This window comes from Galeopterus variegatus, unplaced genomic scaffold (genome assembly GCF_000696425.1).
Source record: "Galeopterus variegatus unplaced genomic scaffold, G_variegatus-3.0.2 Scaffold361, whole genome shotgun sequence".
Lineage (NCBI taxonomy): Eukaryota > Metazoa > Chordata > Mammalia > Dermoptera > Cynocephalidae > Galeopterus > Galeopterus variegatus.
This window is the reverse complement of record NW_007726472.1, coordinates 336,108-354,708: the sequence shown is the minus strand read 5'-3', so window position 1 is coordinate 354,708 and position 18,601 is coordinate 336,108. Positions and strand designations below refer to the sequence as shown.

General features: G+C 36.8%; 2 protein-coding genes across 3 annotated transcripts in view; one reads left to right on the top strand and one right to left on the bottom strand.

The window, feature by feature from the left end:
• Positions 1-18,601, top strand: part of PDGFD (platelet derived growth factor D) — a 230,312-nt gene that overhangs the window by 107,957 nt on the left and 103,754 nt on the right. The window lies entirely within an intron of this gene.
• Positions 10,038-11,225, bottom strand: DDI1 (DNA-damage inducible 1 homolog 1 (S. cerevisiae)). The gene has a single exon (XM_008567981.1). The coding sequence runs from the start codon at positions 11,223-11,225 to the stop codon at positions 10,038-10,040; it is 1,188 nt and encodes a 395-aa protein (XP_008566203.1).

Sequence of the window (18,601 nt, the reverse complement as noted above, 5' to 3'; positions counted from 1 at the left end):
GGATCCCAAAATCCTGGATACAGCCACTTACTAGCTTTGAGACCTTGGACAAGTCACTTAACTGCCCTGTTCCTCAGTGTCCTAATCTTTAAAATGAGAATGTTTTAATGTTTAATACTTATTTTGTTATAATGTTTTGTTATAATAATACTTAGTTTGTTATAATGATAAAATGAGTTAAAAATGTATGACATGTTTAGAATAAATGACTCACCTGGTGAGTGTTGTGTAAATGATAAGCATAATTATTTTTTATTATTGTTTGAAACTTCCAGCAGACAATAAGCTCCAAGAGAATAACTACCTTGTCATTTCTTGTTCACGGTTATTTTTCTAATCCCTGAAGCAGTGCCTGGTGCATTGTGTAAAACTCAATATCTAGTTATAAAATGAGCAAATGAATGACTTGCCACTAATTGGACTTATGTCTCAGCATACTCTCAAATTGTATTTGTGGCCTGAAAACAAGGTAGCTTTGGGAATAGCCAGTATCAGTAGCAAAGGTTAGTCTGTCAGGAAGAAGTGACTCAGAATACTTGTCAAATAAAACATCTGCATCTGCTCTAGCTATCAGTACAGTTTTAGTAACTTTGCAATTAGTTTTGTTTGTGTTAAGACCTTTCCACTGATATGGATGCTGTGGAGGGAACAAGAAAATATAGAATGTTTGAGGTGAACTAGGAGACAGAACAGTGATAAGTTAAAAGAGCTAACCTTGTTCATTCATGGAATAAAATAGCAGAAAAATAAATCAATGAATAGCAGAATTAGAACTGTGGTTCTAATATTTAGCTTTATCTGTTTGCTTCCCTAATCATAAACATTCTTGGGAAAATTATCTTTTAATATTTTCTACTTGGAATTTAATTTTATTTCTCCCTAGTTGGTAAGATTCATCTGGGTCAATAGTTACCCTCAAGATGAAGACGTGGTCTCCTAAGAATAGAGATTTTGAATGCCTGTGCTTTTTAGAGTATCAAGTAAAGCTACTAAAATACAGCCAAATATAATACAGAAAATGCTCCTACAAAAGAAATCCTCATAGGTTTGTCATTGATGAGATGTTACATACAGAGTCCAGGAATTTCTGCAGTGCTTCCAAGAATGTATGCTAGATTATTCATTTGTATTTTGGTAGACTAAAATAAGTCAGTGACTTCTTGGTCACTATCAAAGATATAGCAAATTTACATTAGGTAAATGCTATCATCATTTGGCCAACTATGAATGAATATAATACATGCAACCTGACCAGTCACCTTCACCCATTCTCCAATGGCATCACAGCCAAAAGATGTTCAATCACTAACCTATTCTCAGAACTTGCTGTAGGGCTTTAACATTTTGTTGGCTGTCAAATTTTTTAGACCTTCACAAAACTATTGAAAGTTACAGTGCAATGGAAATTTGAAACTCCTATATGTGCCTTTATAGCACTTCACCACAACCTGAAATATGTTTAAAATGTTTTTCAAAAGAAGAAAGAATTTTAAAATATATTCTTAATGTTTTTGCTTTGGAATTTTTGCTTAATTTTTTTAAATCATTTAACCTAAATCACTGAGAATAGATAGCCTGAGAAGGTTTTTGCATTGTTCATAAAACTTAATAGATTTCTTTGTTATTGAGTACTTACTTAAAAGAGCAACTGTTGTAGTTTCTCGTATTTATGAAGATATTTTCAGACCAGACATAAGATTCATTATATAGTGAGGCTTTGACAGTGGAGGCCTTGCCATATGGGGACATAAACTCCTATAGCTATGGAATAAGTAAGATTGTTTTCTGTCAAATAGTGTTTTGGAATCCAAGTGATGGCAGTTGGCACTGTTTGAATATAGAATATCTTTGTTTCTGTTTTACTCTAACTGCCCATCTGTTGCTTATATGCAATTATTTCTGATAGAATGAAGCCTATAGTGCCAGCTCCAGTATCTTTGTACAAAATTTTTCTTAATATCATTTAAGTCTAAACTCTTGATGAGATAGACTAGAAGTAAAGTTATTAGACAGGGAATTGAAGACCTGGCTCAACTGGTAATGAAAGATACTTTATATATATATATATATATATATATATATTTTTTTTTTTTTTCTGATGTTCTGCTGATGTCATCAGCTTCTCTGCACCACTGTTCCTCACTTCTATGAGAGCTACCCTTGTCACAGGTCTTATTGTCCTTCCAGTGGCACAGATAAAGGAATCACTTTGCCATTTTGCCATCTTGATTTTCTTACATTGTTTGGCACACTGGATGTTAGTGGCTGACTTGTTTTTCCTTAGGACTTTCTCAGGCCTGTGCTTCCATGGCAACATGACAACATGGTCATATCCTCCTCTCCTTACTTCCCAGTCCCTGGACTCTCTATAGCTTCTACCACAGAGTCATGGACCCTCCATGCTTCTTCCTCTCCTGAACCAGACACTCAGCAAAGCTGCTTTTTCTAGGCATCATCGGCTCTCTGCAAGCACATCTCTATCAAAACCTTGTTCCCATTTGTGCAATCCTATGTTACATTCTGTTCATATCATCTTGACTGATACTGACTTGGTCAATAGCTCCATGACAACTTAAATGTGAAGGTAACATCATCATTTGTTTGTGCTTCTTCTGAAGTTTCTGCTCCTTTGTACAAATATTCCCTTAAAATTCAAAACTTAGAATTTACTTTGAGACTTAAATGCAGTCTATCACTATCCTTACTATTAGTTTATATGAATTGGTTTATAGTTTATAAACATTTTTTATAAAACAATATAATTTTATCAGTGGTTTTCCAGGATAATCCAAGTCATAGATAATTTAAATACTTATTTTGAGCATCCTATGTCCCCATTTTCTAATGTGCATTTCTACTTATTTCACTTTTTTTTAGTTGCATAAATATATACCATTTCCAAGAAACTTGAAAATTAAATCAGTTTTATCAACTTCATATCTGGTGTGAATTTTCTGGAAAAAATTTATAGAGTTCTTTCATTAAATTATTTCAGTATTTTTTTTAAATGTGGTTTTCTTATAATTTTAAAAATGATTAACTTTCCCATCCAGAAATATTTGATGAATGAGATTAAATAAGATCATTTCTCTTGCACAAATAAGCTAGGACATTCTACTTTCAACATTTGGACATATACTGATAACATGGATCATTGATCTTTCAGGCTTATTAAATTCGTATCTTGTCTGGAGATGCACAGCATGCCCATGAGCATAAAATTAAAAATGCACTTCCAACACTTGCAGGTGACCAACGTTTTGGGTTGTGAAATGCAAGAATATCAGTTTTAATACCAGGGCATCACCAGTCACATTGGGATGAATTAGTTACCACAAAAACTAGTTACATTGCCCTTAGAGTGGAACCATTGGCAACTTTGCCAGGTAAAAGTATTTTAAGGGTTTATTTTATAAATCACTCACATTGAAATCTATATATGTAAATATCAGTTATGTTGCTAACCCACAACACATTTATTCTAATTATACAAAGAGAATCCCACTATCTATATATGATTTAGTTTTACCTTACAAATTTTTATATAGAAAACAAGTTAAAAAATTTTTTTTTTCTCTACATCAGTTTCTTAATGACATGTGGGACTTTGTCCATTTATTCATTCATGTAATCTATATTTATTAAACAGGTACCATTTGCTTCACATAACATACTAAGGACTAAAGATATGATTATGAAAGATTATGATTACTCCAGAAAAATCCCAGCACTTATTTGATTTTTGTTATTCTGTGCCTCATTCTAGGTTTTCTAAATACCCGAACATTTGTATCATTGCTATCTGGTTGGTATCTCACTGTCCTTGAGAACGTGCTTTTTTTTTTTTTTTAATTCCTTGGAATTAAATTATGTGACAAATGTTTTATCAGATTGACTCATCTCTAGTAGTTAATTTCTTATGCTTGTAATTGCCAGTTGTTCATCTATTGTGTAAGCCCCAAATCCTTTCCATTAGCTTTATGACAGAAGTATTTGTTTGTAATTTCTTAACTATACTCCAAGATTTAAGCCCATAATAGGGGCAAGTTGAGCACAGCGCCCCTCTGGCCAAGGCAGAAACAGACCACAAACTTCACCTTGAAGTTAGTTTGAAAATCAGCTGTATGCTTACTCTGGGTTGGTAAACTGAGTCATAACAAAGGGACCCTGGATAACTCATCTTTAAGGAGATTATAGATTCTCTGATATGCCTGGCTACAGTTCACAGCGCCAGTGGAGCACCAGAAATCAGTTGCTGCATTGAGGAAACCCAGCTCCTAAAAGGGTGCCTGACAGACAGCAGGTGGTCACTAAGATTTTATTGAATCGATTCTGTCATGTTGTAGTGTCTCAAAAGGGGAGCAGGAGTCTGTTTCCTTCATCTCTGTATTCTGTATTTCGTGATTCAGCATTGAATTAAATATTATTTTTGAATATTTTACTTTGCACTTTTTCCCTGGTTCTTCTAACTAGACTTCTAAATTTTCTGAAGGCTAAAACTAACTTACATTTCCTTGTCTCTGCATGACATAGGACAATGACAAGACTCTTGAAACAGAATTTTTAATGACACTGGTGATGCAAACCACTGATGCTTTTTGACCGATAGACTAATTGAATCCCTAGACATGACATGAGTTTGAAAGGGACTAAATGTGAATTATGCATTTTAAATTAATTTTCCTCTTCATCTCAAGGGATCCTTGTAGTAAATCCCTGATAGAATAAGATTTCAGGATGGTGATTGATGTTGTAGGGTAGGAATTTGAAGGATTTAAGTGATTATTTACCTGGAATATGCTTATGTTGGTAATCATCATTTATTTTACTTGGACACAGCACTGATACATCAATTAACAGTAGAAAAATATCCTCTTCACCCTCATCTGAAGCATAGCCCACCATTGCCACCTATGGACTTGAATGTTGGAGGAAATTATGATTTTTATAATGATGTTCTTAAAATAAGCCTTACTGTTTACAAATATAGAAAAACTGGATTCATAAAAGTCTTTCTCAAAAAAAGAGGAAAAAAAAGAAAGCAATCATCAGAAAACATTTACTGCAGTAGTATGAGACAAAGCCACCCCAGGTTCACCCATCTCAAAAGCCTGTTAAATGATTCCTTTGAAGAAGGCAAAGCAAGAAAAAGATTCCTTTTTTTTTTTTTCTGATAACAGAACCCTTAGAAATTCTGAGATTCTAACAGATGGACGCAGGTGTGGACACAAGCTGGTGTTCAGAAGCAAGCTTGACTCAGGCTGTATTGTGAAAATAGTGAAAATATTTTCATTTCTACATAACTCACATAAAGTATTGTGGAACTGTAGCTAATGCATAATCTCAGCCCAGCCCCCTCCCGTATAAAATAGTACTTAAACCAAGAGAGAATCAGTTAAAAACAACCCAGATTTCTGTTTGTTTGTTTGTTTTTTCTTCTCTGCCCATCTTTACCTTTGTTCCTCTTCTTTAGTGTTCCAGGCTCTTGCCAATCTCAAAGAATAGCTAGGAATGTTACTGTTGATTAATATCATCACCAACAGTTTTCTGGTGTGAATCCCAGATCATCCAAATCATTTTCTCAAGTGTTTCTTTATTCAAAGTTGGATGTCAGCAAGTGACCCTCTTATAATTGGCGTTCTGAAAGAAACACAATGTTCTCCTAATGAAAAAGGTAACATTTAGTACCTGCGGTGAAGATGAATTCATACATGTGGTAATCCATTTGTCCTTTTCTTTTGGGGAAATAGATTTCCCTCTAGAAACAAGTGAAATTTTATGACCTGATATTTTAAGAGGTTAAGATTATATGCTCTACTTATCTCAAACAACATGTGTCTTCCAGTTTAACTGCTGTAGAATGCATAACTGTAGTCTTGAAATACATTCTTATCACAATAGTGATCTTCTTTTAGGTAAGATGAGTATTTTATTGGGCATTAAGTGAAACCACGGGTTTAATGGATTTTTTAAATGGCTTGTTATTTTAAACAAGTTAGGTCTATTTCACCATGTGGTCTACTTTATTGTGATTTCTAATAGGAAGAAAGAAAACAAAGATTTGCCCCTTTTCCAGGTAGTGAATCCCCAATGGTAGATATTTATAAGTTGTATGTTAGCAATCTTAACTTTAAGAAGAGGGCAAATTTTTTTTTTTCAGCATTAGTGATGGATATTTTAGACATATTGAAAGTGCATTTACTGACTTGCTTGCTTCTTACTTTAAAAATAATCTCAAAAATAAAACTTATTTTTTGTAACAACATAGTATTAATTTTATCTACCCTTTTTGTTCTTAGTTGGTTTACAAGTCTTCTAGGTTATAATCACCTTGAGATCTGCAACTGTAACTTACTCATTTTCCTATTTAGAAAAACCTGGAGAGGTTCTTATTTTCTGGGAATTTAGTAAATAATTGTTGAGTATATTCTGACTGTGTCTACTCTGTTGGCATTAATAACATTTTGTAACAATTTTGCCCCTTTTGCAGCAGTATCTAGGATTAAAATGTGTCAGGTAAGGAAGATTACATAGTGGAAAGAACTTGGCATTTGAAATCCAAAAGCTTTGAATCAGGAAATCTGGTAGGTCAGTAAACAATCTGGTAGTGTTCTGTAAATTTTGGATCAGGATTCTGTGGTGGCATACATTTAGTGGGACATGTTTGAGACATTTTTAAAATTATAAACTGTAATTTTAAAATAAATAGACTAGGATAGGAGAAAACATTCCATATTATTTCAAGAATCATATTGTTTCAGTTATATATAGGGATATATATGTAAACATACATATGAACGTGTGTATAAGCGTAAAACTGGGTCACAAAGTAAAATGTAGGTTGTTGTAAAAAAAAGTTTCAAAAACACTTATCTTTGGATATTTGAATGTTTCTAATAATGCTGAGCCTCAAATTCCTCATCTGCAAAATGGGGTTAATGATAATGATGTTGAAAGTTTATTATGAGGATTAACAGTAGGGCAGTAATGTATGCAAAGTATCTTGCATAGTGCCTGATTTACAGAGAAGACAAAACATGTTGCCTTTTACCAAAATTAATTCATTTAAAATTTAATTAATTAGGACCCTTTCAAGTATACACAGAATTACATTAAGATATTAAATTCACGAAACTCATTTTTAAAATATTTTCTGATTTGAAAGGCAATGATTTAGAAAAGTAATCTATAAGGGCATTGTTTAATTTATTCACTTTGTTTATTGATTTTACTTTGAGGTCATTGCTTTTCAATTCAATAAAAGTATTTTCAATTTGCCCATCCCTTCTCTCAAGTAATATTTTTAGAAGTTGGAATATGTCCAAAGGAACATGACAGACATTTTTAGGAGAGTCCAAACTTGTCCTAGAAGAAATAGTTAAAGCATCTGGGGAAAGCCTACAAAAAAGAATATTGAGTATGACACTGATTTCATATATTAAAAGGATTGCTTCATTCCAGAAAGATTAAGTGTGTTCTTGGCAGAAGTAAGAATGAAGACCAATTTATTAGAAGTTATGGGACAAATAGATTTCAGCTTAATATAAGAAACAAAGAATTATACCTGAGACTCATCCCAAAACATTATAGCTACCTCAGAAGAGGTGTTTGTCTGAGAAGGCAGGGTAGGTGTGGTCGGATTTGATATTATGTAAACTGTCTTTTATCTTAAAGATTCTGTGATTTTTAAACTGGCTTTTATGGGCTAGAAATCTTGACAGGCCACATACTAAACTTGTATTTGACTTCAAAGAGTCCCATGTGGCATATGCAAATAAGATTGTGTGTGTGTGTGTGTGTGTGTGTGCGCGCGCGCACGCGTGCACACACATAAATGGAACTTAAAATTGAGTCCAGGTCAGTTTCCATCTATTTGTAGGAGTTTTGTTTATGCATGACTTTACTCTGAATGTCTTCCTTCTATTCTACTCTATTCTATTCTTCCTTCTGTTATTTTTTCCTATCTGTCTTGTGTGCTGAATTAGACACAAAGGTAGAAAGGAAATGTGTTTATTGGGTCAGTTTTAGCAGTTCTACTGAGTGTAAACTTTGGTGCAAATGTAGGCAAGGTTGGGAAATGTGAGTATGGGAACATCTGTAAGGAAGAAGAAAACTGGGAGGTGAACTTATTGTGGCTGGAAGGGTAGAGGTGACTTTCTTTAGAAAGAAGGTGATTAGTCTAACCAACGAGCAAACCAAAACAGAGATATGGTGATTACAGCTGTATCAGTCCATCTCTATTGCTTATAACAAAGTACCTGGAACTGGATAATTTGTAAAGAAACAATATTTATTGCTTACAGTTTCAGAGGTTGGGGAGTCCAAAGTCCAGGGGACACATCTGGTGAGGATATTCTTTGGCGGAGACTTCAGTGGTGCAGGGTATCACATTGTGAGATGGCAAATGGCTTGAGCAGAGAGAGCGCTAACCTCCTCACTTGCTCTCCTTTTAAAGCCCTCAGGACCATGCCCATGACCACTATTAAACCATTAATGGATTAATCCATTTACTAGGGCATAGTCCTCACAATCTAATCACTTCTTGAAGGCCCCACCTTTCAACTACTCTGACAGGATTTCCCGCCTTCTTAACACACTGTCACAGTCGAGACAAATCCACAGCAACAGAGGGGGATTTTTTTTTTTTTTTTCCTGTAGCCTTTGAGAATGCTCTGAATGTCTTTGTTGGGAAAACTGAATAACTTAAAGAATGTCTTGGTTCATAATGTAGTTTTAGCACTTGAAAAGTGGCTTTCTCCCTCTGAAATAATTTATAGATGAGGAATCTGAGTTGTAAATAGGTGAACTGATTTGTCTAACCTCTGAATGAGAAGAGCTATGATTAGAACATTCACTTCTTGACTTTGAATCCACTGTTCTTTCTAATACCAGTCTTGATGAATTATTACCCTGAAACATTTCCACTACATCTGATGGCCTCAGGCAGCTGAACCTTTTCTCTCAGGGTGTTTTAGCCATGGATTGTAATTAATTCTAGGATCTTCCATTTCCTATGATCAGTAGTAATGGAGAGTGGCTTTGCCAAAATGGATCATTCTATGAGGCCTTATAGATCTTCTCATTCAGAAGTTTTCACATGTTGTTTTAACAGTGAAACCCTTTGTTCAAACAATATTTATGTAGCAGGAACTTAATATATGAAGCAGATTTTTTTTTTTTTAAAAAAAAAAGGAGATGATCTAGTCAAAATGAGTATTAGGGACCTGGACGACTGTCTGCCCCCACCTCCCACTCCCACCATCACACAAGTGCTAGGTTCCCAAGAAATACCATAATTTAAAAAAATGTAATTAATTGCCCTTGTTTTACAACTAAGGTTAATTTAAATGCCTAGTGGAAAATTATTTTAGGACATTTCAGGAGAAAAATCTGCTTTCTCAAATATGGCAAAAATCGCCTTTAGGGGTGGATGGGTTGCAGTGAGCATGACTCCAGAGGAATCCAGGGGAAGAGAAAATATAAAATATGAGGAAATTGGCCCTATCCTGCTCAAAACAGACCTTTGTGTATTAGTCAACTCAAGAATATAACTGACCCACCATTTCTAATACCTTTCCCAAAGAAAACAAAATCTGTGAAAATAGACATATTTCTCTGAATATAAATGTTAGTGCTGATGTGTAGTAGTTTTGTATAGATGCCTTGCAAGGTCTGCAACAATGGCTTTTTCCAGGGAGTTCTGCAGATCAGCAACTGATCTGGCGATCCTATAATCTGCTAGGGTAGCGTCTGTAAAGGAAGAGGCTGGTTTTCCTTTTCATGGATCATCTGGAAATCAGCTGCAGCCTCCAGAGTTTTCCCAGGATGAGGTTCAGTGATCTCTGGATAAGGGAAATGCAAGAGGAGGCGAGATCAAGCACTCACAATCTACATAGTTACCCATCTGAGAACTTAGTCCCAAGGCCAGGTTTAGTTGTTACTGATGATTTTAATGATTACATTGCCAGTGAGCTCATGTCTTATAATTTCCCGGGACCTGCAGCTCCTTCAAGGTGGTGGCATATTTACTACCTGCTTTAATGCTTTTTTCGTCCTGAATCCTTGACTGACTGTTTAATAGTATCTGCTACTTCCTTGTCTGAAGACTCTTCTTGCCCAGGGCCATTCATCATCTTAGCCCATGAGGGTAGCTCTCCCTCAGGAAGAAAGGGAGTCTGTGTGCCGGTGGTGCCGATCACTAGCACGTTTTTCTTCAAATCAATGGAACATTGATGTCTCCTGAGCACATCCAACCCTAGAAGCATATCCATGGGCTGCTCCTCCAGGACAGAGAAAGAGCATTGTAAAAAATCGCCTTCGATTTGAATCTGAGCTAGATGAATGCGGCCAATAATGGTCTGCGTGCCCACGCCTTTAGCGACCCCAGCCCACCGTCGGTCCACCAGCCTCATGATGTTACATCTCTCCGCACAGGCTTGGCTCATAATGGTCATCTGGGCGCCCGAGTCAACAAAAGCCTTCAAAGGATGCCCATTCACTTTGCAGTGGATATAGAGCATCACCACTTGTCCGAAACTCTCCGGAGCCTCTTCCATCGCTATGGTCATGTTTTCTTCAACGTTCTTCTGTCGGATGTCTTCCTCTATTTTGGCCTGAGCTTCCCGATCGAATGGGTCAGCAGAATAGAGACGAAGCCTCTCCTGCTCTCGCAAGGCGCTTTCCCTCTGCTGCTCCATCAGGACCTGAGAAAACGTCTCCAGGTTTCCGCTGAGCAGCGCTTCTGCCAAGCGGGGGTTGCGTTCCTTCAGCAGGGACAGGTGGTGGGCATCGGACAGCAGCATGCTGCGGAGCAGGCCGGGGCTGTCCAGACCTCGAGCGGATGCCGCCTTCGTTCCGGAGGCCAGGCCGTGGGACTGCGGCGGCCGGTGCTGTGGCCGCCGGGAGCTCGACGACGTCCCGGGCACGGCCACGCCGCCGACATCTGCCCGAGGCTGGTGTTGAGTCCGCCCCGGGGACCGAGGCCCCACGTACTCCTTCTGAAGCAAAACAACGACGTCGCCGTCCTTGAGGCCGTAGGAGCCCAAGGAGCAGTGGTCATCGGAGAGGAGTCGCTCCATGTGGATGATCTGGACCTCTTGGGCCGGGATGCCGGACTCGAGCTCGCAGAGGACGTGGAAATTGCAGAGCTCAAAGTCAGGGCTGACCTGGAGGGGGAAGGTCACCTCGGAGAGGTCCCTCCGCACACAGTACACGGTGATCAGCATGGCATGGGCCCGGGAGGGCCGGGTGGGCAGAGGGCAGAGGGTGGTTCACTGGCTGGCTGGAGCTGGTCTCTTTTGGTGGCTCGGCTGCTCCTCACGACTTGGGGTGTCGCTGGGGCTCATTCACCTCTCAGAGGCACAGACACTCACCAGTCTGGGGGCTGCCTCAAAGCCTCAGTGCCAGCTGCTGGGCCCCGTGGAACCCTGAGGTAACACGTGTGTTCCAAAGCTCATTTGTATGTGTGCTCTATGGAACTTAGGATGCCTGTTCCCATAGAAACAAAATTACTCAAGGCCACTAGGTTCCAAGGCCAGACCTTCAAAGCCATTTAACACATGATATGAAAAAGATGATTTCAACTCTTCCTAAACAACATATGAACATTCATTTTCTTCATTTTAGAATTGTATCCTATTTACTTTTATTTATTCCATGGACAGTGAGGGCTTGTTTCTGACATTGCAAGTTCCCTGCCATGTGCTTGGTAGAAAAGACAAGTCAGACTTGGTGCCTGCCCTTAAGGATCTCATATTCTGGAAAGGGATAGATGGTGAATGAGTAAATCACAATCCTGGAGGTAGGAACTTATACAAAGACATGTTCATCTTACTACCCTTACTACTACCAGTAGAACAGAGGATGTTTCTCTAAGGAGGAGACAAGCTGGGTGTTGAAGGATGAGCGACTTCCAGGTGAAAAGTGGTGAGAATCACTCCAGGATAAGAGAATCGCATGTACAAAAGCAAGAATTCATGTCAAGGCCTGCTATTTCAGAGATGGGTGAGACATTCTATGCAATAGGAGAAATTTGTACATGAATTTGAGTGGCAGGATATAAAGCTGTAAAACATTGGTTGGAGCCAGCCATGTCAAGTTTTATCAGTAGGCTTGCACCATCACAAAGAGAAGGATTTTGCACTAGCCTAAAGAATTTTTTTTTTTTTTTTGGCTCCTGTTTCTCATGTGTGTTTGTCTCAGATGGAAGACTGTGTCTCACTCATTGCTATCATTATCATAATGTTTCCATACTCATATTCATTTATGTTAGAAATTTTGACTGAACGCCCAGCATGTGTGAAGTATGTGCTAAGTTCTAGGGATATAGACATGAATAATGGTAAATGCAGGCTATGTTCTGAAAGGAGCTCACAGTGTAAAAGAGGACACACACGCACACACACAAAAGGGGTAGGGGGCTAAAAAAATTACTGCAGTGAAAAGGCTGGGTGGAGAAGCAAAGGCTGAGAAAGAAGATGGAAAGAAGACTCAGAGCCTTTAAATGGAAAGGCAGCACTTCATGATATGGAGGATTTTAGAAAACTTTAGGGGAAAAAGTCTAGCATCATAATTTTCCTGTACAAAATTATGAATTGAATTGTTTAAAGATATTTTTCACTATTTGCTAGTGTATTTCAAAAAGTTACTGGACCCCTCCCACAACCAGCATACCATGCCAGCACCTCGGGGCCTACCTGGGTACCTGAGGATTGGAACCGGGGATCAGACACTCTCCACAACCAGGCACACCCCCAGCACCAAGGAGCATGCCAAAAACATTACCCCCATGTGGGCGGCGCACCACAGCCACCACAATAACAATGGCTGCCGTGAAAGCAGCTAGATGCCACGACCGACACACATATGGTCCAGCAGCCACTGGAGTGCGTTGACAAAAGGAGTCACCAGCAGAGATAAAGAAGAGGATGTGTCTCTCCACAAAGCCCATCTCAGAGTGACAGAAGAAGCATCTACTCTATGATAATATTGGGGGGAAAGAATATAATATTGGAAGGAGAAAAGAAATCTAGGGTAATTAGAGGAGGGAAGGGGGAGGAAGAAGGGGATGGGAAGAGTTTGGACAAGGTGCATAAAGAATAATTACGATTTGTAACAATATATATGCTAGTAATATTGATTTGATCAAGATACCTCAATGTTGAACCCCCAAAATATGTATAATCAATTTTGATTCAATAAAAATTTAAATAAATAAAAAAAAAGAAAGAATTTTCAAGACAACCAGAAAAAAAGAAAAGTTGCTGGAAATAGAATTAAAAGATAACACAAATATTTTCATAAATTTTTTGAAGTACCCTCTTACATACAGAGATGAGTGACCTTTTGACCCAACCACATTAAGTTATTCAATTTCTTCTGTGGCTCTTAGCATCCTAATAGGTTCATCACAGAGCAATAGTGGTTTTTCCTGAATCTGAGAACATCTGTGATGTGAGACATGACACCTAAACCACTCTGCTGAAGATTTGAATTCATGTTCTTTTTTTAACCCCCTAGTAGTTGTGGACAGTTTGTTCTTAAAACTGGAGAAAGTTAAGGAGATAATATTAGGGCTTTTTAAAAAAATACAGGATGAAATTATCTTTGTAGAATATCCTTTATTATTATTATTTTTTTTGATAAAGCAAAAATTGAGGGTTCACATTAAAATAAACTTTTTCATATAACCATTGTCTTGATAATGAATATAATTAAATTTTATGTGATATGTTTTATTATCTTGCTGTAATTCTTTACCTTTGGTGGCATTATGCATTTATGTGCTTTTTATTATTTTACCTTTTACTGAGAACATAAACTGGAAAGCAAAAAGCCTCAGAATCTGGCCAATTAACTGTCGTTATTCCATAGATCACAGGATGTCGGGACTGGCAGGGATCTTTTGGATCTTGCAGTCCAGCCTCCCATTCAGGCCTTAAACCTCTGTTGCAAAACACCCCACAATCTGAAAAGATAAATATAGTCTCCTGGGGCTGTTTAGTACTTCTGTTTCTATATTGTTTGATTCTTGATTCTTCCATTTTACTCAGCACTGTTGGTGATTCAAATACTAAAAATACAATTCTCTTGACTCAAAGTTATAATTTAAAACCTCTTCTTATTATGTAATAAACTTTAAGGTCACTGGGAGTATACATAAGCATTCCAAACATAAAATGCTGTTATATCATAAATCCCTCTCACACAGACTGTTGAGAAATGGGTGATCTGAATTTTCTGGGGGTTTTAATCTAGGTAACCGAAGGTTATTGCATCTTTTCTTGAGTTCTTTGTGAAGTATATTCCCTTACTTTTCTTCCTTGGTAAGTACCATGTAAGAACATAATTGAATCTTTCTTTGCTATGTGAGACTCCTGCAGGGTCTCAAGGCTATCACTCAGAAAATCAATTCTTATTGTATAGCCTAAATACACGGAAAATAGAAGAGATGGCACTGATTTCACACTGGCCAAGTAAATAACCCCAAAGTTATTTTTTACAATAAATTGACAAAAATACCTATTATAATTTGCCCTTTGCTAAAAACTTAATGCAGAAAAAAATCCAGTTAATCGATAGTTTCACTTAGTACAGTGAGTTGATGTTTAAAGTACTGTCGATTGCTTTACAAAGCAAAATAAATCTTTTCTGTGAAAAAAAATAGAGTTCCTGCGTAAATGTCATTATGTAACATATACAATAGTTAAATCGTGTTAAGCAAATATATTTTCTTGCTACATCGGGATTCCTTCCTTTAAATATGTGCCTGGTATTACTTTTAAAGTGTAATAGAGAGTTGTTAAGACAGTTAAATAATCACTTGTGATTTTCAATGTAAGTTAGGAAAAGTACAGAATTTTTAAAGCCGTGCCCTTAGGTTAAACAACTAATTTTTTCACTGTTCTTTCATTTGCTTTCAATAATGCAAGAAATTATGCCAGAACAGTCATGAATGAGTAGCATGTATTTCTTCGGATAGTTAATTATTTAATAGACACATTAAAAATGATGTAATGAAAGTTCAAGCTTTTATTCTTATGTTTGGAATATAAAAAGGTATGAAATTAAAAGACTTAGTATTGCCAGTCATTGTCATTCAAAAACCATGGTAAGACCTGTTAAATAAATAAAGAGATATGTAATTGAAGAATCTCATGAGACCTGAGAGTTTAGTCTGTATCACTCTGCTGGCAATTCAGCTGGTGGTTTTTCTTCATTGTAAGGGGGCAAAAAACATGGACAGAAACACACACACACACAGAGTCTATATATACATATATGTGTGTGTGTATTTACTTATTTGTTTTTAAGAACATTTGCTGTTATGATTTTGTGCTCTGTGGTCACTTCTAATGTCTTAATCATATTGTAAAAATTGATCTGTGGGGCTCATGCCTTGTTATTGAAGGCTTAAAGATTATTTATAATTTGTGAAAGAAACATTTATAGATTAAACAAATTTAGTGTAGCAAATTAAAAACAGGATAAAAAAGAATTATGACTTTGTAGGTTGACATTTGCCTGTTTCTTGACTTTCAACTTACCTTAGAAAAGGAATGTTTACATGTTCCTGCTGTGTGGAGAATAACCATGTAACACAAAAATAGTAGTAATAATAGCAGGGCCTTAGGTTCTGAAGTCAGCTATGATCGAGAAAAATCGTTCAAACTATTTTTTGTTTACTCTTTTGGAGTAAATTGTAATCAACTCATTTAAGAAACATTGTTATATAGTTTAGAAATACCATTGTGGCCTATTCATAAACTCAAATACACTTTAATAACTTCATCATACATTTTCTTTGTCAGAATATTGTTAGTATCTACATGAATTCATCATTGCATTTAGGTAATCATGTGTTATCTTGAAAATGAGAAAATTAGCTAGTTCCTTCTCGTGTGGTGTTAATATTCAATCAAAAGATTTACCTTTTGAGCACCTTCTAGGTGCCTATCTTTTCTAGGATATTTGATAGAAAAGACATGTATTTCTCAGCATATTCTTTAATCTCCAAGAGCAATAATGTACGTAAGACTAAAACATGAATGGGAGGAAAACATAAAGGGGTTTGCAAGTCAGCACTTTTATTAAATCATTATGGTACTTTTATTTTAGAAATTATATTTTTATTTCATTAAAACTATTTGTATGAGATTTGCCCTCCATTAGACTTTTTTCTTTTTCTTTTAATGTCAGATATATTGTCTTATTCAACCTTGAAACCTCCAAATTTCCTAATACAGAGTCTTGATCATGATGTATACCCAAGAATGCTTGAATGAATGGCAAAATAACCACAGGCCTACACATTAGGTAAGAGTTGGCATAAAACAAGTGGCACTAAAATTATTCGTCCACACAAGTCCTTTCTCTCTGCTGCCAGGAGGATGCCACTAAAGTTTGAAACCACTTTGTATTTTTTTCTATTTGGCTCTAATTTAGTTGTGATTTCTAGGCTTTTGTGCTCTGTCTTTCCTCATATAGTCCATTCTAATGGGAAACCAGTGATGGCAGAATCATTATTTGGAAGTGTCTTGGCTTGGTCCCGTTCATTTCCCAGAAGTGTATGTATTGGGAAAATTATAGATTTGTTTAGTATTTACACAATTAATTAAGCATTCTGACATTTGGAGATGAGCTCAGAAACATGTTAATAACTTCTCATAGTAAATATTTAATGACCACTTCCTATGAGAAAGGCACTGAACTAGGGGCTTTGAGGACAGACGGATGCATAGGAGTCAGTTTCCTCCTTCAAAGAACAAGACATATACTACGGGAGATAAAACTCATGCACTTCGAATTACTTTATGTAATAGAAATTAATAAGTCATGATAGATGTGTAAATAAAATACTGTGGTCGCTTAGAGGAGGTAAAGTAACTTGTTGGAGTGGGATGGGGTACAGGGAGTGGATGGGACTATCCAGAACGCTTACTGGAAAACGTGCCACTGGAGTGGGCCTGGAAGAATGTTTAGGACACAGCCATGGTTGAACTGTACCCACCTGGGTTCCAAGGAATAGTCCTTTCCTTTGATGTATCATACCACCTGCTTGACCTCTTTCTCTCACATGCATATACATTTTTCCATTCATTTTGGGAAGGTAGGTGCTATTACCAAATGGATGCATTAAGGTGGCAGGATTGGTGCAGGGAAGGAATAGTAATCTAGCCTTCTCAGAAAGCAGTCTCCCCGACCCCAACATTCACGCACACTGACAATGTCCATGTTTCTTTTCAGTAGTTAAGAAGTGGTCTTTATTTCATGAGGAAGAGCCCACACAGTGCCCAGAATTGAAATCTGAATACATTTTTTTTCTCAGTTCACCTTCATAGGCTTTACAGTTAGTGAAGATTGCTTCAAGACTTTGGCATTACATGGCTCATCAGTCTTAGCTTTTGTTATTCTCTAGCCTGTGGAGATATTTTATTGGAAAATGCATAGAGACTGCATCAGAGATTTCCAGAAGTTTTTGTGAGTGCTTTTCATGTGAATGTATGTAATTGGTGGATATGATAATTTAATTTTAAAGAAGGCATTGATGGCATTACACACTTATCTATGATACAATACAAAACTTTCCAAAAGTAACCAGTTTTAATAAAATTCACCTCTGAAGCATGATTCTCCTAACATAGTACAGAGTAATTGCACACAGTCTGCCTGAACAGGAAGGATCTAATGCCTCCAGCTGCCAGCCAAGAAGCCTCAAAAGCTAATTGTATGGCTAGTCATTTCATCTAGGTTGACACTTTTAGTCCATCTTTGTAGAACGAGTGTATGTTAGTTTCTTGACAGACGTATATTGGAAGATCTCAAATAAATAAAAAACCCATTGTACCACAACAACATGGTCATTTGGACATGTTATGAATTTTATGCATGATTGGTGATGTTTCTACAACTGTCTTATAAAAGACAAAATTTCCAGATCGTTGTTCGTGTAGCTTTCTCTATTCTAAACAGCAGCTGAGTTAATTGATCGCCATGGTAATTACCATGGCTAAAGCCCATCTGTCTATAGAATTTAATTGTATTGCAACTAGGAAAATGAGAAACAAAGCCTGATAAACAAAAGCTTCATTTTTTACAATAACAAAAGATAAACCAGCTCACCTATTTTTCTCAGAAATAATAAATTTAACAGCCTAGATACAAGAATTATTTCTTAGACCATGTAAATTACATCAGGTCCATGAATTTTCCTTTTTATTACCAGAATGGTTTGGGAACATTAATGTCTCCGTGGGCTCTCTCTCTGTTCTGAGACACACGGAACTCACACGCCAATTCTCTGTTGCATTATCATTTCCATTCCACTTACAAATATTCTACTTCACTGAGCTCATAAAATGTGCTTAACAGCTGATACGCTCTTGTTTACTCGTGTCTTGGTAAAATATTTCAGTGCCGCTTATTCATAGAAGTTCCTCTTTGGAGGCCTCCAAAGGACAAGAACTAATCAGAGTAACCACGTACCGTAGCTTTCAAAATCAAGGACCTAATTTATGATGTTGAAGAGAAAAGAGAGAGTGCCATTGATTTTTTTTCTTTACAAACAGTATATAAAATGAAATTTCTCAAGCAACCCCAACAA

Coding starts and splice junctions, on each gene's coding strand:
- DDI1 (XM_008567981.1), bottom strand. CDS start 11,225: ATGCTGATCACCGTGTACTGTGTGCGGAGGGACCTCTCCGAGGTGACC.